Below are 25,265 nucleotides of genomic sequence, written 5' to 3'. Positions count from 1 at the left end.
TGCACTCCAGATCCTTGTAGTTTTTGTAAAGGTTTATAGTCCTTTGCAATGATTGCATGATACATTTCTCCCCCCATGACACAGCCCTCGGACCAGGAAGCGCTGCTGGCAGCTCGCGCTCCACCTACGAGCAGCTGGGCTTTGCAATCCGATCTACACTAGCTGCAGAACATCAAATGCACTTTCAACATCTCCATTTAATATTTACATTCAAGCAATTAATAATTGGAAGCTTATAGTTTAGACATTTCTAATAGCAGCAATTTCTATAATAGCTTGTTTAGCTTTAGATAACGATTTTTTTTTTTTGCACATAGAAACACCACATGTGTACAGTATCAAAAAATATATACCAGGGATGGTCCTGCGGGTCGTAAGGAGGGCAAGGGGACGAGACTAACAAATGCTGAATGGTTAAAAAGGAAAACAGAAAATATTCGTTTGATATAGTTTATAAGGTGATCTAGGGGCTCCATAAATCTAGGCTTTATATTTCATTATATAAATACCTACAAATAAATATATTAGCACGGTCGGAGGGCGACCAGCTTTCAGCTCAAACAATACATTTCAATAACACCACGTACAAACGGGAGCAAGAATCACTCGACAAGTTAGCACTGTTAAAATATAATACTATAACTCTGAGTAACTGGCAGGCCCCATCCTCGCCAGTCCCGGCGCTCGCAGGTCCCAGCGGCAGCCCCACGACCCGGGGCAGGAGCAGCAGCAGAGGACACCCCGCGTGGCAGGGACGGCCACCGCGCTGCGCCCCGGTGTCCCCGCAGCCAGGGCAGGCTCTGCCGCCCCGCGCGGGCTCCGGGGAGGGGGCACCAGTACCTTGGAGGGAGGCGGTGGGGCCGGCGGCCCTGGGGCAGGCAGGCGGCTCCCATGGGGAGCAGCCACCGGCCACCTCACACCGTCACATACTCCTTGAAGGTCACGGTCAGGCAGTTTGCCGTCACGTCTGTGATAATTATATTCCCAAAGAAGGGCTTGAATTCCTGCAGGGACTCGGCCTCCTCCTCCTCCTCCGCAGCCTCCCGGGGCTGCGGCGGCTCCGCAGCCGGCTTCTCGGCCGGTACCGGCGGCACCTCCGGCTTCACCTGCGCCAGGGCCGGCTCGCCCTCCGCCCGCGGCTTCACGCAGCGCAAGTCTATGGGCTCGTCCAGGTCCGAATCCAGCAGGATGACCTCTGGCTGGGCAGCGGCAGGCGCCTCCGGCCGCTCGGGGCCGGGAGGGCTGAGGCAGGTGGGGGCACTGATGCTCCGGGACGTCAGGCGCTTCTTGCCCGGCTCCCGGTCCCCGTGCGGCTCCGACAGGCAGCGCTTGCGGGCGCCCGGGCTGGAGAGGTTCAGTCCCATGGAAGACGGGCTGTGCTCCCGCCCGGGGCTCAGGGACCAGGGCACGAGGTCCGGCTTGGTGGTGAGCTGCAGGGGCTGCTCCGCTGGAGGAAGGGGCAGCTCCTTGGCCGGGGGAGGCTTCCTGGGGCTCTCCTCCAGCTCCGCGGGGGGCTGCCTGCCCTCGGCCTCTGCGGCGCTCAGGGCATTGCTGCCCACCATTCTCTCCTCCCCCGGCTTCCTCCAAGCCTCCAGCTTCTCTTCCCCACCCTTCTTAGGAGTCCTCTCCTCCGTGGCCCGCTTCCGGGGTGGCTCCCCGGACTTGATCTTCACCGCCTGCATGCCGTTCTCCATGTACTTGCTCATGACGATCACGATGCGCCCGTTCTTGTTTTTGTTCTTGACGATCTTCATCTTGCCCCCGAGGCCGTTGCTCGTTACCCTGTCCCGAGGAGGGGGCCCGGTACCACTGGACAGGTTCTTCTCAGCCCCGTTCTTGCTCTCGGCAGAGAGGTTCTTGACTGGGCCCAGCAAGTTTTTGGCCGGGCCGTGCGCCCACTTGTCCGGATGGGCGACCAAGGGGCTCTTGTTACTGTCCAAGCAGGCCTGGCTCTGCGGCTCCTTGCTGCTGGGCTGGTAATGGGGCTCGTACATCTTGGGGTCCGGCTGGTAGTGGTGGTGCTTCTTGCTGTTCAGCTGGTAGTAATACTTGCCTTTGCTGTGGGACTGGTGCTTCATGCTGCTCTCCTTGCCGTTGGGCTGGTACTGGTGGTGCTTCTTGCTGTTGAGTTCATACTGGTGCTGCTGGCTCTTGCCGGAGGAGCCGAGGTCCAGCTTTGGCCTGGTGTCCACGGCAGGGTCCTGCAGCCCCGTCAGGATGTTCGAGCGGCGGGCGAAGGAGGGAAGCTGCAACGCAAAGCCAAGGGCTGAGGTCAGCCAGGGCCCCGGAGCAGGGCCCCGGTGCTCCAGCAGGCGCCGGGGGGCTGCCGTGCAGCGCCCGCCCCTCCCGCGGCTCCGCTCGCCGGGCTGCAGCGCGGCACGCTCGGTGCGCCGCAGAGCCCCAGCCCGCTCCCACTTACAGGCCGTGCATTGCTCCAGATTAATGAAGCAATGAAAAGAAGAAAAGCACCCTTCAATCAGCTGTCTGGGAACGGGGACCAAACAGGGCTGCTGCTGCACAGCTTGCGGGCAGCCTGCTAATGCCGCCCAGCCGCCGGTGCCGTGGGTCTGCCCTGCAGCCCCGGGGGGGGAGTGTGGGGGGGGAGGGCTGCATCGTCCACCCCTGGGGCTGGGAGCTCCTGATGAGCTCAGCGCTGGGGACACGTGTCCCCACGGCACTGCCGAGCGCCGGGCTGCGCACAACGGCTCCTCTGCATGATGAAACCCGCTGAAAGCGGCTCCCTGGGGACGCGTGGCACCGCAAACAGGCTGCCCGGGAGCGCGGGGCTGGGCCCCCCCCTGCACTTACCTGCATGACGAGCGGCTTTGGCTTGGGCCCCCGCTTGCGGTATCCCATCAGCTGCTCCTGCCGCTCCCTGCAGGAACACAGAGTCAGGGTGAGGCCGCAGCCCCCGCAGACCCCCAGGACGTGCCCACCTGTGCCCCACGCCTGCAGCCCCTGCGGTGCCAAGGACCCCATACGGGCGCAGCGGGTGGGTGTGAAGGGGAGGGGGGGGACCGGGATCTGCAGGTGCAGGGGCACTGCGCGGGGTCCTGCGGGATGCGGCGGGACGGGGGCACGGCCGGGCTGCTGGGGCAGGACGCGTCTCGCGAGGCGACTTCCCCGCTGCCGCCTCCCCCCGCTGCAGCGAGGGGCTGAAGTTTACAGTTTGCGCCAAAATACTACAGGAAATAAATGCACGGAAAGGAAAAAAAAAAAAAAAAAAGAAAAAGAAAAAAAAAGCCAGTTCAAGCGCAGCAGCAGCAGCAGCAGCGCCGCCTCCTTCACTCGCAGGCATCAAATCCCCGGGCAGGCAGGAGCGCAAGGCGCGGCGTGGGGGGAGCGCGGCGCGGGGGACCTTGAACCGGAGGCGGCTCCCGGCGGCCCCGCGCCGCCCGCCCCGCCGGGGCCGCGCCCCCGGGCCCGTCCCGCGCCCGCCGCCGCCCGCCCCTGCCGCGGCCCCCGGTCGGCTCCGTGACGCATCTGCAATTGCACGGGCGGGCACGGGGCGCGGGTGCCCGCAGCCCCCCCCCCCGGCCGGCGCCGAGCCCCCCGCCCCCCCCCCGCGGCTCACCTGTTCTGGAAGGCGATCAGCAGCCGGGGGTCCAGGATGTTCTCCTCGGGCTCCCACGTGTTGTATCTTGCGGGAGGGGAGAAGGGCAGCCGTCAGCCGCGGGGCCCGCCGGGCGGGGGCCGGGGTCCCGGGCAGGGGCGCAGCGGCCGGGGCCGGTCCGTGCCGGCGCCCCGGGCCCGTTTCGGGGCTCGCGCCCAGGGCCCGGGTCCCCGGGGAGGGGGATGGGCGGGGGAGGGAGGGGTGGGGGGGGGCACGGGGACGGAACTGTTTATTTAGCGCAGTTATTATTCCGGAGGAATTCTAAGCATGTCATGATGAAATTTTCCAAATCCCCTTTCCTGGACCCATTAAAGCGGCCCCGGCGCGGAGGAGGGACCCGGCGGCGGAGTCCGGGCGAGCAGCGCGCCCCCTCCCCCGCCGCCCCCCCCCGGGCACTGTCATGCAAACCCCAAATACTCCGCAGCCCGCAGCGGCCGCCCTCGCTCCGGCGGCCGGTGCCTCCGCCTCGGCGGCGGCTCCCGGGGCAGCTCCGCCACCGCCCGCCCGCCCGCCCCGGGGCTGCGGGGCTGCGCCTTTCGTTTTGGCGATTATTCCCCCTTCCCCCCCCCCCCCCTTGCCCCCCCGCTCGCTTCTGCAATATGGAGCCCGGCTCCCGAGGAGGGAAAGGGGGAAGGAGCCATTTTCTGGTGCACATCAGCCGCCGCCTGCCTGCCTCGCTCCGCGCCCGCCGCCGCCGCCGCCGGGCCCCGCCGCCGCCTCCCGCCGCCCTGGCCGGGGCCTCGCCGGGGCGCGGAGCGCGGCGGGGCCGGGGGAGCCCCACGGGCGGGCCGGGCCGGCAGCCCCCTGCCTGCCGCCCCCTGCCCCGCCGCCGCTCGGTACTCACTTGGGCGACCAGCCCCTCCATTTCACCAGGTACTCCACTCTGCCCTGCGGAGCGCGGGAGGCAAAGACACGGCGTCAGCTGGCCCCGCTGCCCCCCGCTGCCCCCCGGCCACCTCCCGCCGCCCCCTCCCTCCCTCCCGCCTCCCTCCCTCCCTCCCTCCCTCCTCACCTTTCGGATCCGCTTCTTCTCGATGCTCTCCACGGCGAAGACGTGCTCCCCCACCGCCGGCAGCTCCATGCTGCGCCCGGGAGGGGCCGGGCCGGGCCGGGCCGGGCGTCCGCGCTGCCCGCTGCAGCCGAGCCGCGCTCCGGCTCCGGCAGCTCCCGCCGCCGGCCCGACAGACACTGAGCGGCGGCCGCCGCGGCACCGCAACCCGTGCAAATCCCGGAGCGAGACGTCAGGGAGGCGGCGCCTCCCGGGCCCGGCTGCCCGTCAACGGCGGGGCCGGGGGATTGGCGCAGCCCTGCCGGGGAGCGAGGCGGGGAGGGGGCGGGCGGGGGCCGGGCGGCCGCGGGGCGGGGGGGGGGGGGGGGCTGCGAGCGGCCCGGCCCCCGCCCCACGCGTGACTCAGCACGGCCCCCACGGGCCCCGCGGCCGGCGGGGGGCGGCAGAGCCCGCGGGGCAGGTGCGCGCCCCGTGCTGCCCGGGGGGGGCGGGCCGGGGCCGGGGGGGGGGGGCAGCGGAGGGGCCCGGGATGCGGGCACCCAACCCACCCGGCCGGTGCGCGGGGGTCCCCGCGTGGGGGACGAACCCCCGGGAAGGCTCCGCACCCCTCCACGCCGCGGGCTGCCCTGGGCCCGGGGGCGGCAGCACCCCCGCTCCGTCCCCCCCCGGCCGGGGCTCGGGGCTCGCCGCCTCGTCCCGGGGGGCCCGGCCCGCAGCGGGAGCCGGGGGCGAGGGAGCGGCCGCGGGGCCGGCGGGGGTCGGACGATCCCCCCCCCCGCCGGGTGCTGCTGCTCCGAGGGTCCCTGCGGCGTGGGGGCGCGTCCCGGGGGGGCCTCCGCGCTGCCACCGCTGCCGTGAGCGGGTCGAGAAGAGCGCAGCGTGGCGGGGGAGCGGCACGCGTGGCCCCGCGTGTGTCCCGCCGCGCAGGGCAGCCCCGGCCCCCGCGTGTCCGCGCCGCGGCCCCTGCCTGGAGCGCTCCGTGCGCCGCGGGCGGCCTTCCCCGGGCAGGTGGAGCGCGGCGGCTGCGGGCCTTCCCCGCGCCGCGGCACCGCGCGGGGTGGGACACGCGTGGGGCCCCTCCCGGGCGGCGCTGCCGGGGCGGGGACCGCCGAGAGGAGCCGCCGGGCAGCCCCCAGCCCCGGCCCGGCGGGGCTCGGCCCCCGGTTCTAGGCAGCCCGGCGGCGCGGCCGACTACCGGGGCCGGAGTGGGCGGCGGCGGCGGCCCGCCCGGGGTGTGCCGGCTCTGCCCGCGGTGCCCGCGGCGGCGGAGCGCGGAGGCCCCGGCAACTTTCCCCGGGGTGCGGAGGGGCCGAGCCCGAGCGGCGCCGGGGCCCGGAGCGCCTCCGCTGCCAAGCGGCCGGCAGCCGCGGCCGGAGCCTTCCCCCGGGCCGGGAGCGCCCCGAGGAGGGTCCCCGTGCCCCCCGGCCGCAGCCCGGGGCCGCCCTCCCCTGGCCCGCGGGCTCCCCGAGCCGCCGTCCCCCGGCGGGGCGGCCCCGGCGGCGGCAGCCGGCGCCCTTCGGGGGCCCTTCCCGGCCCGGAGGTGCGAGGGCACCGCGGAGGCTCCGCTGAATGTCACCGCGCCGGAGACCATAACAAAGACGCAGCCGCCGAGATCGCAGAGCCGAGCCAATAAAAAGCAAACTGATATTACAATTTTGATTTCCCTGGAGGGCCGAAGGGGCTTAATGTAAGAATTATTATCCATTGTGAACAGCAGCCGAAAGAAAGCACAGACAGGAAGATTTAAATTTTTTTTTTAACTTAGCGGTTTTCCTAAGAAACGTATATTCATTGAAATTTATGCCAGCGGAGTTTGTTAACCCTCCCCTTTGACATTTCAAGCTTCTCCTGTTGCCAGAGGAGACAAGCCGAGCACAAACCACTAATGCTTGCAATAAAACTAAATGCCCAGGGACGAGCGCGATTTGGTGCAATTCCGCTCCAATCTGGGTAAACGGCAAAACGTGCTCGAGGCGCGCACCGGGCGGCCCCGGGCCGGGCGCGGCGGGGAAGGCTCGGCGGCTCCCGGCACGCAGCCCGAAGGGAGATAAGGAGGGCAGGAGCTGGCTGGCTGCACGCACAGATGTGTGTATTTTTTTAAAGGTGTGACCAGATATCCTTTGCATCCTTGCAGAACCTGCCTTGGGAGGAGTATGAGGTGTATGAGGAGCCGTTGATAAAATATATTGGAAAGAAAAAAGAAAAGAAGAAAAGAAAAAGAAAAGAAGAAAGAAAGAAAAAGAAAAGAAAAAAAAGAAAAGAAAAAGAAAAAGAAAAAAGAAAAGAAAAGAAAAGAAAAGAAAAGAAAAGAAAAGAAAAGAAAAGAAAAGAAAAGAAAAGAAAAGAAAAGAAAAGAAAAGAAAAGAAAAGAAAAGAAAAGAAAAGAAAAGAAAAGAAAAGAAAAGAAAAGAAAAGAGGAGAAAAGAAAAGAGGAGAAAAGAAAAGAGGAGAAAAGAAAAGAGGAGAAAAGAAAAGAGGAGAAAAGAGGAGAAAAGAGGAAAAAAGAAAAAGAAAAATCAGAGCATCAAGGTGAAAGAAACACTGAAAACCATTATTAAAAGCATTTTAATCATTGCCTGCCTCGTGGCTCCTGCAGCTCAGCACCAGTCCCCGTCCTGTAGGTTTCTGCAGGATGTTCATCTGCTTTCTGTTACCGGGCTGATTGCACATGATTCACAGTAATGATTGTAATGGTGGTGATTTTCTCTCTCTTACCTTGCTCAGATAGCAGTGGTTCATGAACTGATACATCTTTCCCTTTGTCAATTCGAAAGAGGACACCTTATTTGAACCACATAAAATATCCTAAATAAAGAAAGCAGGAAACGTTTCTAACTGCTGCTTCTTCCTGGCTGGCTGGGGCACATCACAGGGATGAGACAAGAAAAAGGGTTTCCAACCAGAAGAGGTGAGAGCCAACTGCTGCCTGTGGAAGCCAGAGAGAACAGTTGTTAATACCATGCATTTGTTTATTGTTTGACTGTTTATACGGCAGGTATGAGGTGCAGATGAACATTCGGTGGGTATTTTTTCCCTCTGCCACACACCTGTACAAGAATTCAGATTTCACCTTATCGGCAGAGCATCGTCAATGCATACGCTGTTCCTCCCTCACCTCCTTCCTCCTGATGCGGTTCCCTCGGGCGGCAGGACCCCAGTTCTGGGCAGGAGCTGGCAGCCGGGCACAGCCGGGCACACGCGCGTGCAGCGCACGTTGCTGCAAGGCCTGCGTCCTGGGTGGGGAACTGCCTGGGTGCAGCTGTAAGACAAAACCTCTAACAGCCTGAGACAGATGGGCTTCCTGCAGGTGCTAGGAAGCATACCAAGGCAATTTCCCCTCAAATATTTGCTGGCCATGTTCCCTCCTACTACCCAGAGCTGATGTCTGTCTCGGTTTATTCTTTCCATCATTATTTATAAACTTCTTACCCTGGAGACAGAGCCAGCCCTGTGGCAGTGCCTCACTTGGGGCTGAGTTCTGCCTCTCTAAAATGCAAGATGCTCCGTTTCCCCTCTCCTCTTACGCCAGTAGCTCCTGCAGGCCTGCTGTATGTTTGCTATCGAGCTGCACTGATTACACACGCCATCATTTCTGATGTTGCTCATTAGTCTATATCATTATTAGCAATTCAAACCAGCGATTCTTTTTCAGCTGTAATCCCCTAATTCCACCAAGACGACTCCAAGGCTGCAGTTTGGGCTCTCAGCTTTTCCTCCTGCCTGCCCCGGAAGGGCCAGCGGCACCTCCTGCAGCCCAAACCGGCTGGGAGCACGCTGGGCTGAGCTCTAAATAATAACAGAAAGTTAATTCATGAATAGTTCTAGCATTTCCTTCAAGGCCGCTCCCGTAGGCGGCCAGGCACGGACTTTGCAACTCTCTTGCATAACGGTGTCCTTGGAGGGGGGGGGAGGGCACTGGCCCCATTCTTTCCTACCTGGCTGCCCGCAGCCTTGGCCAGCTGGGCTTGTGGATGTGCCCTTCTGCTTTTGTCAGGCCTGGCTTACATGTGAAGTTGTGGCCACTCTGAAAACCGGCTTATAATATAGCCCTTGCTGAGGTCAACGCCGCGCTGGAGAAAGACAAGAAAAGGATGAGTAGGTAGGCTAGGGAAAAAAAAAAAATAAAAGCCCACCCACCCAACAATCAATAGGATGCCATGAGGTAAGATGCACACAATGAAACCCTGTTCCAGGTTGCCAAGGCAAATCTGTCAATAGAGTATTGAACAAGCAAATCTGACTTGCAATTATTGTCTCCTTCTAAATACAAGCTGCCCCTTTGCCTCGCAGTTCAAACCCAGTGCTAGTGCTGAGCAGCTCAGCTATTGCTGGCCGGGGTTGTTTCAAACAGTGAGGGAAGAGTCAACTCAGCTGGAACCGGGGCTGGAATTTGTTCCAACGTGCACACTGAAAACCCCGGGAGCATCCCCACCGCCTTTGCTCCTGTAGCTGAAGTGCTGCATGCTCTGCTCCCGGCGTAACAGGCTTTCTGAGGCAGCAGAGACCCCTTTGCAACAAACTCTTAGCTCTTCAAGGCTTTTAGCAAAATGTACAGGACCATGGGGCATGCAGGAGTATTTTCAGACGCTGCTGCAGGAAGAAAATCAATGCACAGAGCACCCAGCGGATGCACTACCCCGGAAAGCAGTGCGAGGAGACAACTCCTCGCTCAGGGCCCCCTGCCTGCCCGCCCAGCCCTGCCAGCACCCGGCTGGGGCTCTTTGGTCCTGACTTCGGCCCCCGCTGGGCTGCACAGACCCACACTGCTCCCCTGCACTACCACAGCTTCCCCCCCTCCTCCGGCCACACCAAAACCTTCCCCATGCAAGGCTCAGGCCGTCAGCATGGACCAGGCGTGGTGGCCTTAAAACCAGGTGCAGTGGTGGGGGCTGTCACAGGAGCCCCCAGTGCCCACACAGAGGCAGTAGCAGTGGGAAAATCCGGGGGCAAAACCTCGGTGAACCAGGGCATCACGTGGAAATCCAGCTGGCTTCACAAGCAGGGCACTGCGGCTCCTTCTGGCTCGCGCGGGGCTGTGTCAGGTGAGATCTTTTTTTCTTGAGCTGCTTCCAGCGCGGACCAGGAGGGAGGCAGCGTGCAGGACCCCTGGGAACGAGACGTGTCCAAGTGCACAATGCACGTTCACAGCCGCTTCACAAAGCACAATGGAGCCTGCTTTCATGGGGCGGGTGGAGGGGCCGGACGCAGCGCACACGTGGCACCGCTGGCAGAAGCGGTTGTGGTGGGCACGCAGCTGGGGGCATGGCGGGGCCCCCCCCCCACACACATCCACACCCCACGGGGGAGGCAGCGACAGCCCCGCTCTGCAGGGCAGCACGGCTGGGGAGGGCAGCGCCGAGCAGCGGGGTCCGGGGAGGATCCCGCCCTGGGGACCTGGGTGGCAATAAGCGCCCTTCCCCAGAGCCTCACGGATGGGTGCTGGCAAGGGAGCCTCTGAGACCATCTGCCCTTAATCCTCTTAGAATCAGGGAAGTCAGGAGGAATGCAGAGGGAAGAGGCGCTGCGGCCCCGCTGTCCCCGGTTGTGCCCCTCCTGCCCCTGTGTGGGGCTCAGCACCGACCTGGCTGAATGGATCCCGCCTGCCCCGCATCCCCCAGCTCCGTCTGCAACGCCTGGGACACCGGGCCCGGGGCACGCCAGCACCGGAGCAGTGCTCCCACCCGCGAGGGCATCCCCTTGCAGAGGAGGGGCTGTAGGTCTGGGGCAGGGGGAGATGGAAATCCCCTGCCTGCCACAGGGAAGCCTGGTGCAGCGTGAGCGGCCTCATCCTGCACCTTCTCCGTGGTTTCTCTCGGCTCCTCGAGCAGCCCTGGAGAGGGCTGAGCTCTCTTCTGCCTCTTATCACTTAAGCTGATGCTGTTCTTGGCAGCTGAGTATAATTATGAGATTTTCTCCGTCAGAAATGTGTCTGCGCATGTGTCTCCCGCCGAGGCTGCAATCCACTGGTGGCAGCAGCGAGGAGCCGCTCAGCTGCCCAGCGAGTTATGGAGGGGCTGGGATGTTTTGTGTGAGCTTTTCCAATCATCTCCATCCACTGGAATCACAGCAAACTTCCATCAAAAAATAAACAGCGCCAGCACGCTGCAAGCCTCAGAGAGCTCAACTTTCTGAGCCACTCCATAAAATCAAACAGGGAGCTGCTGCAGGCAGATTTAATTTTGGACATAAAGCCCCAAGGAAAACACACTGAGCAAGGATTCCCCTGCACCAAAAGGCAGGCGGGGAGCACCGGAGTCCCGCGCACGAGCCAGGAGCCGTGCTGAGAGGCTGCAGCTCGTTCCGTAGTGGAGGGCAAGGACAAACCCCTCCAGGCAGAGCCTTCCACCATCACCGCAAGGAGAAGCCTGGCCTCCCATCGCGCTTCTTAATGAACAAAACCACCAAACGACTTCTAACAGTGAGTCAAAGCATATACCTCCGGGGTTCTGTCCTTTTCTAGAAAGGCAGGCTAAGATTTCTATCTAGCACAAACAAAGTCTTGACCTTGCGAAGCCATCGCCGGGCACAGTGGTTGCCCCGTGTGGTCTGATGGCAGGATAAGGGCGGACGATTCAGCTGTGCCGGTGGACAGCTAACCACAGCTCCCCGGTGAGCCTCGCCGGAGCTTCTCAGATCGCTCCAGCTCCACGTGGGAGCCAGGGAGCCAGCTTCCTGGGAAGGATCTGGGTTTTGAAAAACACAAGCATCATCCTGACATTCTGGTAACTGAACTCAGAGAAGATGGGACTACCTCTGCCTGGAGTTTCTTTTAAAAGCATCATCCTTCTGAGAGCATTAAACACAGGGAAAACCAGTCCTGAACCCATCCTTGGGAAACAAACCACCACCTAAACCTCAGCAATAATGGGTGCCGCTGGAATCGCCATCTGCAGCAGAACCTGACTCCTCCACTCACGCGGCTGCAGAGCAGGCTCGGGCTGCCCGTGCTGGCAGGATCGGCAGCCCCGGCCCTGCACCCGCTGCTCTCGGTGCTGCTTCCCCCCGGTGCTCCCCAGGGAGGGGCGGCCCGGCCGCTTCAGCTCCCAGCACAGCAAATCCTCCTGCACGGGATCAGCCTCCGTGCAGCCTCCCAGGCCGAGGAGGAGGCCGAGCTGCTCCTCCTGAGCTGCTCACGGGCAGACATTGACGAATTGATTGCTTTGCCATTGTGCCTGCACCCCGGCGCTGCTACAAGCCACCCGATGGCAGCGGGCTGGGTTGGGTGCAGGGGAGCGTGGTGTGGAGGTGAGACAGGTGACTGCCTGCAGAATAGTTATTGGTTTGGGCTGGGAGCCTTCAGGAGCTGCAGGTGCAGGCCAAGGCCCTGTCAGCAGCATCCCCTCTTGCAGTGCGGGGCTGCCGAGCGCTGGCTGGGGTGCAGGCAAAGCCTTTGAGGTCACAGCAGCGTCCCCAGCCCTTGTCCAGCGCTGTGGAACCAAGCCCTGGGCTGAGCCCTGCCCCGCTCGCTCCCATCCCACCCCTGTGCAATGGCAGCCGCACGGCCACCAGGGTGCTGTGGCCCTGGGGACGCTGTGGCCCTGGGGACGCTGCGGCACTGGGCGCTGTGAGAGGGACCCCATCGGTGGCCCCGGGGCAGTGGCACCATGGAGCAGCCGGCACGCGGTGCGGTGGCCATGCAGTGTGGGGGCTCGGGCTGGTCCTTAGCCACCAGCAGCGTCCTTGCTCCTGCGGAGGTGGGTGCGTGGCCACAGCACAGTGAGCGGCCACAGCGCGACCGAGTGCCGCTGCGTGGGCGCAAGGGGCTGCCGCCCCCGGGCTTCTTCCCTTTGCCAAAACCGTCACCATGACCCAGCAGCCACCGAATGCAGCCCTTGGCAGAGAGGCCTCGGTTTCAGAACGGCGTGGCTGGTTCGCGCCATCTGGCCGTGGCCGGGTGCGAGCGGGCCCCGCCGCACGCCCGAGCAGCGGAGCTGGGCTGTGCACGCTGCTGCTCCGTGCAGGCAGCGGGAGGAAGCGAGCGTGCAGCTCTGTGGTCAGGCAGTTTCCATCCTCCCTGCACCTGAGCCGCAGCAGCAGCACAGCTCCCCGGCAGCCTTCCCTCCGGCCGGCTTCCTTCCGCCCGCCCCGCTCTGCTCTGCACAGCATCGCCCCTGCAAGTTTAGCCGGAGCCTGCCCGTGGCTGATTGCAACGTGATTTCACCAGCCCAGCCACTGCCCTGACACTTTATCCCTTCAGCGGATTACACCAAGTATTTATGTTTTCAAAGGTTTCGGAAAGATTTACTGGGCATGCTGTCCGCCCTCCGTGCATTACACTGTCAGTAGAGAGCTCTCTTCCATAAAGCTGCTTAGTCCAGCGGAGTCGAGCTGCTTTAAACCCTTTGGAAAGCGCACAGGTTTGCATGGGGGTGGAGACCGCTTGTGCTTTCAGAGCAGAACCCAGGGGTCGGGGGTTTCTGCACCCCACCAGGCCCGCAGCTGGCCGTGCTTTGTGCAGCGGGGAGCGCGCTTCAGCCGCCCGCTCCTTGCGATGTGCAGGGCTTGCCTGGTGCTTCAGCACCCACACCCAGCGCAGGGCACTGCCGCTGCAACAAGCTCAGCCCTGGGCCTGGATGGGATTTTCACAGTGTAAAAAGTCCTTGCATGAAAAGGTTAATAATCCCCGAGTCCACTGTGCGCGTTAAATAGGGCAAGCCGCCCGTGCGCGGCTCCCACCCTGCTGCAGCAGCCGTGCCGTGCATGGGGCTGGGTGAGCAGCACCAGTAGCACACTGGGCTCCAACTGGTTCGACTGGCTCCTCCGGCCTCGGCCCCGCTGGCAATGCCTGCGTTTGGTTGTGTAAAGCCAAGTGTTTGCTGACAGACCCAAACCGGACTCCTGGGGATCCTGCACTACGCGCCCCTGGCAGAACAGTCCCGTCCCCATGCCTGGGGTGGCGCTGGCCTGGGCTCCGGGCGATGGCTCTGCCTGGTCCCCTGGTGCCCAGCGGTCGGGTGAAGGTGCTGCGGGAGCAAAGACTGCAGTTCACACACGAGATGGCAAAGCAGCTCGGTGAGAACAGGGCGCTGCCTTGCAGAGAAGCCTGAGAAACCCCCACAGCGGGGACCTCGCCGGGCAGGGGAACCTCGCCGCTGAGCCCTCCCCTTTTGCTTATTCCTCGGGATATTTTAATGGGGAGCATGTCCCCTCGCCAGAGGGACGGCAGCTCCGCGGGAAGCTGGGTCCCTCTGTGCGTGGTGTCGCCGTGTGAGATGCTGGGACGGCAGAAGTGCTCTCTTGCAGACTGGAAGCACTGCTTCACCGAAGCACGAGCAGCCCCAGGACAGAGGACAGGAGCCCAGCAGGAGCCGCTGGGAGCATCTGGGCAGCAGCAGCACCGGTGCTGAGAGGTGCCCAGCCCCAGCCACCGTGCGCTGCTGAGGGTCACCACTTGGCAAAAGGGCAGCCAGGAGGAGCAAAGGGAGGCCTCCGTGTAGCCCAAGGGAGCGGCGAGTGCGGGAAGGGGCAGAGCTGATTTTCCTCGAAAGGAGGGACAGGTCCTTGTGCTCGGCTGCGCGGTGCCACAGCCGGGCTGGGGGCTGCTCCAGGGAAAGCTGCAGACCTGCTCCCTTCTCACTTCTCCTTCTCTCGGGTGAGTGCGTATGCCCTGAGCAGCTATTTTTAGGCTGCTGCTCGCTGTCTGTTTTCCCCTGGGGATGCTGAGCAGGTTCTGGGAACTCCAGCTGTCTCTCGGGCAGCGTGAGAGATGCTTCGCTTCCTGGGCTCTGCCCGCGCTCCTGCAGCTGCCCGGGCATGGCCCGGCCCCTCGCCAGCGCTCCCGGGATGCGCAGCACGGCTGAAATTCACCCCAAAGGCATTTCCCACCGGGGTGCGTGAATGGGGGACGGGGACGCTGCTGGGGCCAGCTCTCAGTGCTGTGTACACACTGACTGCCATGGGACAGCACCAGAATGCCCCCATGGTGCCCAGGGAGCCCTGGGGACCCAAAGGGGACATCACACTCACTTTTGTGTCACCTGTGACCCAACGGCTCCAGCACCGGCCCCCAAGCCCGAGCTGAGCAGCATTTAGGTTCACAACGGGTCTTCACACGGGAACTTCATGCAGTGGGGAGCTCCACCCAGGCCAGCGAAAGAGGTCGAGAGTTGTTGTTGAAAACATGCTTTGTTTGTAGCCACAGCTGGGACAAGTTCCTTTTCCAGCTGTTGGGTCTGGTTGGGTTTCCCTGCTGGATTAAGGAGCTCGCCCTGCGTGGAGCAGCTCCCTCCCGGGTCAGCGTGCGGCCGTGCTCGGGGCCGCCGGCCCTCGTCCTGCTCGCGGGCTGGCTGGGATCAGCCCCAGGGCAGGATGCTCCAGGGGCTGCAGGAGCCTCCCCAAGCTCTGGGTCAGCAGTGCTGCTCTGAGCCCAAAGCAGAAGGGCATTTTAGATGTTTGTCCGAAGTTTTGCTGTTCCTGTTGAGCTTTCCAGACTTTGGAAGCCCCATTCCAAAAAAGAACTGGAATCACGGTGCCAGGAAGCCGTCTCGCAGGGCACTGACAAACCCTGCACCGTTCCACGGGGCTGGGCTGACCTGGCTGCAGAAGGAAAAGGATGGGAAAACTCACCACAGCCCTCTGCTGAGGTGACACATCCCCGAACTGCAGCCGTGCTCACGTGCCCTTCCCACACGCCCCGTTTCCTACCTGTGCCACGCTCCCTTTGCGCTTTGCATCTGGTCCTGCCCTGGCCCCAGCCCCAGAGCCAGCCGGGCGCTGGCCGCTGTCCCGGTGCAGCCGCCCTGTTTGGGCGAGTGCTTCTGCAGAAGGAGCCAAAGCAAAGCAGCTCTGCCGCTTCGACCAGAAAAAAGCCTCGGGGCCACGTGTAAGAGCGCAGAGGACACACGGGAGCGTCGGCCCTAGGAGGGTCTGCTGCTACAGCCCCTCGGCCTGGGGGCTCCAGGAAAGGATGCCGACATGCAGGATCCGCCAGGCAGCCGGGGTCCGCGGGGCGCGCGGACGGCTGTAACACTGATTCATGGAGGTCTGTCATTAAAAACACAGCCCCTGTCCTAGTCCCCGAGGATTTACTGCCCTCAGCCAGGAAATACAGCCTCCTTGCCTCGCTCACACTTGAGAGCCCACACGCAGACCTGGCCCGGAGCTCGGCCCCAGATCTGCCCCTCGCGGCACCAGCCCGCAGCCCCGGCCAGCCGCCCTGCTCCCGCTCCCCTTTCTGCCCCCACGTCCCCGCTGAACCCCGCTGCCTGCACCCATGGGGCATGGGGTGCCAGGTCCTGGTGGCCGGGACGTGGGACAGCCTCACGCGGGAGCCCCTGCGGTGACAGGCAGCAGCCCTGCTCCCGGGGGTGACACTCTGGGGACGGTGGAGGCCGTTTTCGTTTCTGACACACGCCCGTGGTGCTTGCGGGGGCACACCCTTTCCTCCGGACGGGCGTCCCCCGAGCCCAGCCACAGGTCCCCCAAGCCCTGCCCGGGTGCCAGGTGGGAGCAGGGTCCCCACGGCTGGTGGCGGTGCCAGCTGTCCCCTCCCCTCCGCCTCCCCAGGGCCAAGTGGGGAGCTGGGCTGTGGTTACCCAGCGCCCTGTCCCAGCCCCAGCTCGTTCACGTGCAACGCTGCGAGCGGCACCGCGGCCGTGCCTCTGCCCCGGTGTGGTGCAAGCCGTGCCGGGACACTGTAAGGCTGCCAGGGATGGGGCCCTGCAGTCTGGGGGGGGACAGGGAAGTGTGCAAAGTGTCACTGTGCACCGGGACATGGGTACGGGGTGGGGCAAAAGGCAGAGCTGCGTGGGGAAAGGATGGGGGCTGCGTGGGGTAGGGATGAGGGCTGGATAGGGAAGGGATAGGGGCTGCATGGGGCAGGAATGGGGGCTGCATGGGGCAGGAATGGGGGCTGCATGGGGAAAGGATGGGGGCTGGATGGGGAAGAGATGGGGGGCTGCATGGGGCAGGGATGGGGGCTGCATGAGACAGGGATGGGGGCTATGCGGGGAAGGGATGAGGGCTACATGGGGAAGGGATAGGGGCTGGATAGGGAAGGGGTAGGGGCTGGATGGGGCAGGGATGGGGGCTGCATGGGGAAGGGAGCTGTGTGGGAAAGGGATGGGAGCTGGATAGTGAAGGGATGGAGGCTGCATGGGACAGGGATGGGGGCTGGATGGGGAAGGGATGGGGGCTGGATGGGGCAGGGATGGGGGCTGGATGGGGAAGGGAAGGGAGCTGTGTGGGACAGGGATGGGGGCTGGATGGGAAAAGGATGGGGGCTGGATGGGGGCTGCGTGGGGCAGGGATGGGGGCTGGATGGGGAAGGGATGGGGGCTGGATGGGAAAAGGACGGGGGCTGGATGGGGGCTGCGTGGGGCAGGGATGGGGGCTGCGTGGGGCAGAGGGGCGGGCGTGCAGAGCTGCAGGGTGCTGGGGGGCCCCCAGGTGCGGACCCTCGGCGGCTCAGCCCCGGCCCCCAGGCTGGGGGGGGGGCACCGGGGCGGCTCCCGGCCCCGCCGTTCCCGCAGCCCATGTTTGGGCCGCGGCTGCAGCAGGGCCATAAAAGGCGGCGTGGGGAGGGCGCTGGCGGCGGGCCGGGGGCCGGGCTCGGGGCGCTCCCCCCCGGGGCTGGGGCCCCCCTGCGGGGGATGCTCGGGGCCCCCGGCCGGCCCTGCCCAAACTCTGCCGCCCCTGGGAAGGGCCGGGCTGCTCCCTGCACCCACGGGTGCTGGGGGAGCGTGGGCCCGGTGGGCCAGGCTGGGGCCCCCGCAGTGCCCCCCGCAGTGCCCCGGCTGTCGGAGCCCCGGGCCGGGGCTCGCTGGCACGGGCTCGAGTGCGGCCTGGGGGGCTGGGGGAGCCGGGGCTGGGGGAGCCGGGGCTGGGGGAGCCGGGGCTGGGAGAGCCGGGGCTGGGAGAGCCGGGGCTGGGGGAGCCGGGGCTGGGGGAGCCGGGGCTGGGGGAGCCGGGGCTGGGGGAGCCGGGGCTGGGAGAGCCGGGGCTGGGAGAGCCGGGGCTGGGAGAGCCGGGGCTGGGAGAGCCGGGGCTGGGGGAGCCGGGCTGGGGGAGCTGGGGCTGGGGGAGCCGGGGCTGCCCTCCTTCGGCATCGCCCTCACCCACGGGCAGCGATGCTGCGCAGCACACGGGGCGTCCGCAGCTGAGACCAGCCCAGGAGGCATTGCAGATGCTGATACGGGGGAACTGGAGGCACGAGGATGAATTCCGGGCTGAAGCCGCGCTGCTAATCCATCCCAGGGGACGCTCGGGCTCCGGGGGACTCAAGGGGGAGATGCTGGGGCAGGAGCTGAGGTGGGGGACGGAGCGGGAGCTGGATGCACGCAGGGGTGGCAGAAACAGCAGGGGTGAACTCGGTGCAAGTGTTTTGGCTGAACCGAGCTGGGGCAGGGCCTCCTGCGGCACAAGCTGGAGACCAGAGCTGGAGGTGCCAGCGAGCTGGGCTCCAGCAGATGTGGGGTGGGTGTAGTCCAACCTGCCAGCTCCAGAGGGCAAAATGGAGAAAAACGTGGAGCTGGTGACACTGTGGATCGATGCAAAGATCCCTTTGGGGTCTTGCTCTGATCGACCCCAAGGATTTCCTTGGCAGGGGTTGAAATGCTGACCACAACCCAGAGAGAACAGAGAGAAGCAGATAACCAGCAGATCACAGCAGAGTGACTAATTTACAAGGAAAGCCTGAATGTGCCGCATACCTGCCGGTTGGCCAGGGTGGGGTGTGAGCCAGCCCGGAGGAATGTGCAGAAGATAAACAGTGAGGAGGAAGGAAGGGCGATTCCCCAGGTATCGGGGTGGGCACTGCCGAGCAGCGGGGCAAAGCAGGAAAGCTGGAAAGATGCGGGCCATGTGCCGGGCTGGGCTTGCAGCGGGCGAGCTGGATGGGTGCTGGGGCTCTCCCCAGATGCCACTTTTGGGACCTTTCGAGTTGGGTTGGGTGCAGGCTGGAAAGCCAACCCGAGACGGTGCCCTGCTCACGGCCATGGGCTGTTCCAGCAGCTTCCCTGCTCCTGGGTCCGCTTGCAAGGGTGTTCTGGCAATGCAGGCATTTTACACTAAGCGCAGCCATTTTAGAGCTGGCATTGCACAAAGCAAAGTAAATCCCCATTACCTGCACTGCTGGCACCCCACATGCTGCGGCTGCGGGGCTCGGGGGCTGCAGGTGAGCCTCTCTGCCTGCCCCCGCTCAGCCCCTGCGCCGCTGAGGACTCGGGGCTGATTCATCTCTTGCCTCGGCTTCTGCTTACGCACATTCACATTGTTCGCTCCCCGCCTGAATGGCTAAATTAAGCCCAGCAACAATGGGCCATCGATTATCCTATTATATTTCCATAGGGCCTGACTTCATGGCTGGCTCCAGGGGGGCAGCAAGGTGGCCGTGGCAGTGGCTCGGTGGAAGCAGCCCCTGGCTCGTGCCCGCTCTCAGAGCCTGATGCGCCAGGTGAGTGCTGAGTCCCAGCACCACGGCCGCCACTGCCCCATTCTCTGACAGCAGTGGCTCTGCAGAGCTCATGTGCAAGCAGCTGATGCATCTGCAAGGGAAAAGACTCCCATTTCAGGATCCCCCTGGTCCCAGGGGGCTCATTGGGACTGTCCCAGACCTGGCAAGCTCGGGGCTTGCTCCAGCTATTTGCTTGGGCCTGAGGGGTGCTGTGTTGTCGCTGTGCTCAGGAGAAGCGCAGGAGAAGTCAAATTATGAGGTCCCATGGACAAGCTGGCTGCCCCCTGGGAGGCCACCCCCATGCCATCGCATCCCATCCCATCGCGTCCCATCCCATCGCATCCCATCCCATCGCATCCCATCGCATCCCACCCCATCCCATCCCACCCCATCCCACCCCACCCCACCCCATCCCATCCCATCCCATCCCATCCCATCCCATCCCATCCCATCCCATCCCATCCCATCCCATCCCATCCCATCCCATCCCATCCCATCCCATCCCACCCCACTCCATCCCATCCCATCCCATCCCAGACACCCTGAGAGCAGAACGTCTCCGCCAGCCATTTCTTCCCATGTCACAAATTCCAGCCTTGCTCCTTCTGAGTCTTTTTATTGCCTGAGCTGCTGACGAGTGATTTTTCAAGAACAGAAAGGTCAGCACATGCGGGTCCTCATCGACTGCCCCGCAGCACTCGCCCTCTTGGGGTCTGTGGGCAGGGCTCTGTGCAGGGCATTTCCACACCCCTGTGGTGCCCGGGTGCATGGTGGTGCCCAGCGCACGCTCATGGTGGCGGTTTGCAGGAGAAGGGCTGTGCCAGGCAGCAAGGAGAGGGGTGGGAGCGCTCTGGCCCCCCCCAGCATGCTCCTGCCTCCGCAGGACCTTGGGCAGCACCCGGAATTCGGGGTCTTCGGTGCAGAGGAGCAGCCCAAGGAGGGGCCCCTGCTCTGCTGCGCTGCGGAGCTGCCGGTCGCCTGCTGCCCCGTGCACTGCGCGTGCTGCACGGGGGGGGGCTCGCGGCGAGGTGGTGACGCTGCCGTGTCTGTACCAGGGATGCTTCGCCTGCAGATCTCCTACCTGCGTCAGCAGCTGAATTCCCTCGCCTCATCCCCAGGCTGGCAGCTTCTTAACCCTTTCCTCCCGCCGCTGTGCTGGCAGCAGGCAGGGCTGAGCGCACGGGCTTCTCGGAGACGGCGCGCTGCCGGCAGCTTGCGTCACCGTGCCTGTGACCTCTCGGTGCAGGCGGCTGCGGCAGCTGGGCCCGACCCTCTTCCTACACGCCTGCAGGAAGGGACGAAGAGATTTTTCCAGCCTGGGGAGGCTGCCCCTCACCCTGCTCGGTGCATCCAGCTCTCCTGCACGAAGCGCAGCGCCGTGGCTGCACGCGGCTCTGCTGCCAACAGCTGCTGGCGCGGCGTTCCCAGCGGCGGGGCTCGGCCCTCGCTTGGCTCCTCTCTGCCACAGCCGAGCCCCAGCTGTGCCACATCCCCGTGCACCCCGTGGGGCTGCGCCGGGGCCGCCGAGGCCGGGGCTCGCGCTCCCCGCTGGCCCCCAGCCCCAGGAGAGAGCCGTCGGCACGGCTGCTCCGCCAGCGCCCGCCCAGCACTGACTGCAGCCGCGCAGCCTCTGGGGCAGATTTATTACCCTTGGCAGAAGGCCTAAAGGCCAGCTGGTGTTTGGGCCGTTTCCAAGGTTTCCAGTCACCGCTGGAAGTTCTTCATCGCCTGCCCCCCCCCCCCGTGCAGTATGTGGGAATTGGGTTCCTGGGACGGGCCCCGGCTGCTGGAGCCACCCGGGGGCTGCCCACCCACTGCGGTGCTCTCGCTCCCCGCTGCCAGTGATGCCCAAGGGCTCTGCCTTCACCCGCAGCACGGGCTCTGCTCGGGGCTGGGACCACGGGGAAGGGTTTGAAGTCACCCCACAAAGCCGGGTGCTGCCTGAGCAGGGTGCTGCATGCCTGGGACTCCCACATGGCCCCCCCTGCGCCCTGAGGCTGCAGGCGGCCGGAGGGAAGCTCTGGGCTCTGGAGGCCTTGGAGGTGGCTTTGGCACCTGTGGAGCACCTCGGGGTGCAGGAGGGGGAGGAGGCACGGCTCAACACAGCCCTGGCTGGCGTGGGCTGGCTGGGATGGCTTGGAGGGCTGTGCCGTGGCTGGTCGGGGTCGCTGCCCAAAGCAGGGCTGGTGGGGCCCAGCAGAGCCCCGGGAGGGGTTCGCACAGGCTGCGGGCACGGCGCTGGCACCACGTCCTGCAGGAGCCATCAGCCCCATCCCCAAATGTTTTGGCAAAGCGGCGCTGCCTCCCTCCAGGAGCTGGGAGGAGCCGGGCGGTATCACAAGAGCGAAGCCAGGGGAGCTGCGCTTGCGTGCGAACACAACCTGGACGCGCCGCGGAACCCGCAGCTCCTTGCTGAGCTCAGCCAGAGCTCAAGGCAGAGCTCCTCGGCCCTGCACGCCCGTAGGATGCTGAGCTCTGCAACGTGACAGCACCCGAGAAACCTGAGGTTTGCAGGATGCCGGCCGTCCGGCCGCGCTGCAGCTGAGCCACCGCCCTGGGCGCCGGTGCCACCGCCGATGTTGGGCAAGCGGCAGGCAGAGGCAGAAGCGGACGAACTTGTTTGTGGTTCCTAAAAGACAAACCCAAACCAAACAGAAACAGAAATACCAGGAGCAGATTTGGGCTGCTCCTCCTCTGGATCCTCCTGCTGCTCGGCTGCACGAAGCAGGAGCTCTGCAGGGACTGAATTTGCAGCTGGCTGAATCCAGGGGACCTGGCTCTAGCGGAGGGCTGGGGGTGCTTGGGGAACTTCTGCCATTCAGGAAAAAACGCTGGACAATCAAAATCACCAGAAATGTTGGTTCAAACCAGGTCCTTTTCATGGCGTTACCTCAGCTGGCTTTGTCCCTGGGCTCATTGATGTGTTTTTGGGGTGCCCCTGATGTGGCCGGGTTGGTCACAGGCCCCAGGGACGCGGACAGCTCAGCGCACCCAGCCTGGCCGCAGACTCCGGCTTCCTCAAAGGCAATTCTGGGTGCTGAAGACCTCACACAAGGACAGCAGCTTGGTGGATTCTGCTTAAAAAGCACCTTCATTAGAGTTGTGATGACATCGCTGGGGTGCAGCTCCATGAGTCCAGCAAAACAGAGATGTGGGCATTTGGTGGCACGCAGCTGGAGCAGCAATGGGGTGCAGCAGGTTCCCGCTGGAAAACAGATCCTAACCCTGGGTGTTCACTGCTGGCACGGCACGGCCCCAAGGATGGCCCTGGGAAGTTTACAAGGAGGAGGCATTTTGCTTTAGCTTTGTTTTGTTTTCCTGCTTTTTGTACCACTGCACCATGGTATGTCTCTGTTTATTTATTTATTTGCAGGCATGCAAGTTTGTGAACAAAACAGCACCAGGCTTGCAAGGGGAAACAGAGGAAAAGAAAAAAAAACTCTTTGATATTCCCTTCCCATGGGAAGACTCGGGCTTTGTTTTAAAGGTGAGCTGCGAAACATCAGTTTAAATGAGAACAGCCTGCAGACAATGACAGGTTTGAAAACAAAACAGCAGAGCCACAGGGGTGGGCAGGGATGCCCTGGTCTGGGGGAGCGGAGCCTGGAGGAGCTGCACGTGGCCACGCTGCCCGCTCCATCGCAGCATCACTGCATTGCTCCATCCCTCCATCCCTCCATCCCTCCATCTCTCCATCCCTGCATCCTCCCATCCCTCCATCCCTCCATCCCTCCATCCCTCCAGGCTGCACCAGGGGCTTCCCAGGAGCCCGAGGAGCGGCTGGGGCAGCCCCTGCCCTGGGCACTGCCCGTCCTGGCACCGCGGTGGGAGTCACAGAGCCTGGCACTCCGCTGGCCGAGCCGTGCTCTCCACGCCTAGCGTGCTCCTGAGGGGCTAGGAAGGGCAGCCCATGGACGGCTCCTCTCTGCAGAGCCTCTCTGGCGCTGCCTATTTCTAACAACTGTATTTCCTTCATCAGTTTCAGGCACAGTATTTAAGTGTCCCCGTTTGGAGCAGGAGGGCAGCATTTGCCACGCGGCACAGAGGGATGTTACGCTGGTGCTGGTCCACAGACGCTGCCCCCAGTCTGGGAGCCCAGCCCCAAAAAGAAGAACCCTACGATAGCAGAACCCTACTGTGCCGGCCGCAGTGGGGTGGTGGGGCTGGGGGCCCTGTCCTGGGTCAGGCTGGTCCTCAGCTGCCACTGGGAAGAGGCAATTCCTTGGTGAAGTGCAAGGAAAATCCCACTGCACCTCGTCAGGTGTAACAGCTGCCGGAGCACGGTTTATCACGGATGTGCTTCATCGCAATAAATCAAGGGAGAGAAAGTAGCCGGAAAGCGGCTGGCGGTGGCGACCAGGCCGTGGTGGGCAGCCCAGGAACGGCCTCGCTGCTGGCCCCGAGCCTCCCAGCAGGGCCCGACCAAATCCTCCCGGCTTCGGCAGCCTCGGTGCGCACCCCGGGCAGCGGCACCTCTTCCTCCAAGGCGCCGTGAGACCTCACCGCGTGTTTTGTTGCTAAACGCGAGCAACGGGCGGTGCGTGGACCTCTCCCTGCGGCGCTGAGCACAAACAGGACAGGGCAGGGCCAGCGCCCGGAGCAGGATGTGACCATGAGCGGAAGCCAGCCGGGCTGGTCTATTTTTATGACCCAAGCAAGAGAGACACGAAGATTAATCAGCCAGCCCATGGGGGAAAGCTAAGCTGGGTTCCAAATTCTTTGGTGCTCGTAATAACTCAGGTGAGGCTCTTTGTTCTCCTGAGCTGTAATTTTTCATTTGACGGACAGCGTCCCTTGAACAAAACAGCCGTGTCCAAACACATCGCTCACCCTACAAACGAGAACGAGCTCACCCCAGCGCCTCCTTGCCCCAGTTCACAGCTGGAAGTGTTTCTCCCTGCAGGAGAAACTGAAGTTTGGCTGAACACCGCTGCCCCGGTGCCGGCCCAGGGCCTCGGCCTGCGGCCTGGTTAAAGCTCAACGCCATGGAGAAGCGAAGCCTCTCACCGCCCCTGCCCGGCGCTGCCCTCGCCCTGGCCCCAGATGCAGCACGGGCTCCACGGGCTCCACGGCCCCGTCCCTGCCAGGCAGGGCTCTGGTTTCCCTTTTTCCCCGCTCCCGTGCTCCCTGGCACCAGGAGGCAGGGGGACGTATCGGCTCAAGGCTGCCTAAAGAGGCTTATGCTGACTATTTACCTTTGCAAGGGTCTATTTTTGGCTGCTGGCTGCAGCTAATGCAATGAACAGGGCAGCAATTCAGGAGGGAAGCCACACGAGGGTCATTGTTTCTATGATTCACTTCACCACTTTGCAAGGGCCGGATTCATCTTTTTTCTTTTTTTTTTTCTTTTTCTTTCCTTTTCTCTTTTCTCTTCCACACGGCGCGGCACCGCCACCACAGCCGGCACGGACGGGGGCTGCAGCCCCAGCTCCGGCCTCACCCGAGACGGGACACGGCTCCTTCCCTCTGCACCGCCACCGGGTGACACGGCCAGAGGGGACCCCGAAGTGCTGGCAAACCCTCCGGCCCCAGCCTTCACCGAGCCTTCGCCTCCCACCACGCGTTTTGGCTCTCTCTTGTTCTTCTCCTGGCTCGCCGCTGTCGGAGCCTGCCCAGGTTGTGTGAAATCTGAGAAATTTCTTGTGAGAGGCTGGGGCAGTGCTAGGGACAAGCGGTGCACCCAAGCCCTGGCTGCTGCTGGAGGATGCCCCTGTGCAATACGGGCTGCCCATGAGAGACGCCGTGCCCAGCTCCGCACTGGGGACCACTGGGCTGACCCACCAGGTGCCCAGGGCCCCATCCATCCTGCCCGGGACGGGGCTGAGCTGCTCTTACAGCCCCCCACCGCCCTCCAACATGGGATTTAAACAAGCTCAGAAGTCTGTGGACGTGGAACCAGGTTACCCAGGGCAGGAGCAGTCCCAGCGAGCGGGGAGCAGCCGGCCACAGCTCTGCGGGGTTTCTCCGACCCGGGGAGGGGAGCGCAGGGCACTGCGGGAGGGAAGCTCGCAGCAGGGAGCACAGTGGCCTGCAGCACCCAGACACCTGGCAACTGGTGGGACCCATGGGTGGCACCAGGCCCAGGAGAGCCGTCAGGGGGGCGGCACGCCGATCCCGTGGCGGTGCTCCCACGCAGCCGAGCGCTGCTTCCAACAGAGACAGCCAGCTTTTCCACGCGTGGGAGAACTGCAGCAGCCTTTAACTAAACAAATCCTGAGTGATTTCCACATTGCTGAATGACATTTTAACAG

At 63.7% G+C, this 25,265-nt stretch overlaps 2 protein-coding genes across 3 annotated transcripts; one reads left to right on the top strand and one right to left on the bottom strand.

Annotated features, from left to right (window-relative positions):
- Positions 1-17: 17 nt before the first annotated feature.
- On the bottom strand, positions 18-4,857 carry CBX4 (chromobox 4). Its single transcript, XM_083805152.1, has 5 exons — positions 4,626-4,857; positions 4,458-4,501; positions 3,575-3,640; positions 2,809-2,875; positions 18-2,246 (listed from the first exon to the last, which is right to left on the bottom strand). Exons 1-5 carry the CDS (start codon positions 4,692-4,694, stop codon positions 915-917), a joined length of 1,578 nt encoding a protein of 525 aa, XP_083661278.1. The 5' UTR covers positions 4,695-4,857; the 3' UTR covers positions 18-914.
- A 125-nt stretch (positions 4,858-4,982) lies between these two features.
- LOC310883946 (uncharacterized protein) lies at positions 4,983-7,452 on the top strand. 2 transcript variants are annotated; one of them, XR_014573958.1, is made up of 2 exons: positions 4,983-5,082; positions 6,757-7,452. XR_014573958.1 is itself a non-coding variant. In XM_083805039.1 (2 exons), the coding sequence occupies exon 1, from the start codon at positions 5,152-5,154 to the stop codon at positions 6,253-6,255; it is 1,104 nt and encodes a 367-aa protein (XP_083661165.1). In that variant the 5' UTR covers positions 5,096-5,151; the 3' UTR covers positions 6,256-6,309; positions 6,757-7,452. The 2 variants fall into 2 exon arrangements, 1 of the variants encoding a protein (XP_083661165.1); XM_083805039.1 differs by lacking the exon at positions 4,983-5,082 and adding an exon at positions 5,096-6,309.
- The last annotated feature ends 17,813 nt before the right edge of the window (positions 7,453-25,265 follow it).

This window comes from Anser anser (genome assembly GCF_964211835.1).
Source record: "Anser anser genome assembly, chromosome: 19".
Taxonomy (NCBI): Eukaryota; Metazoa; Chordata; class Aves; order Anseriformes; family Anatidae; genus Anser; species Anser anser.
This window is presented reverse-complemented; position numbering and strand designations above follow the sequence as displayed.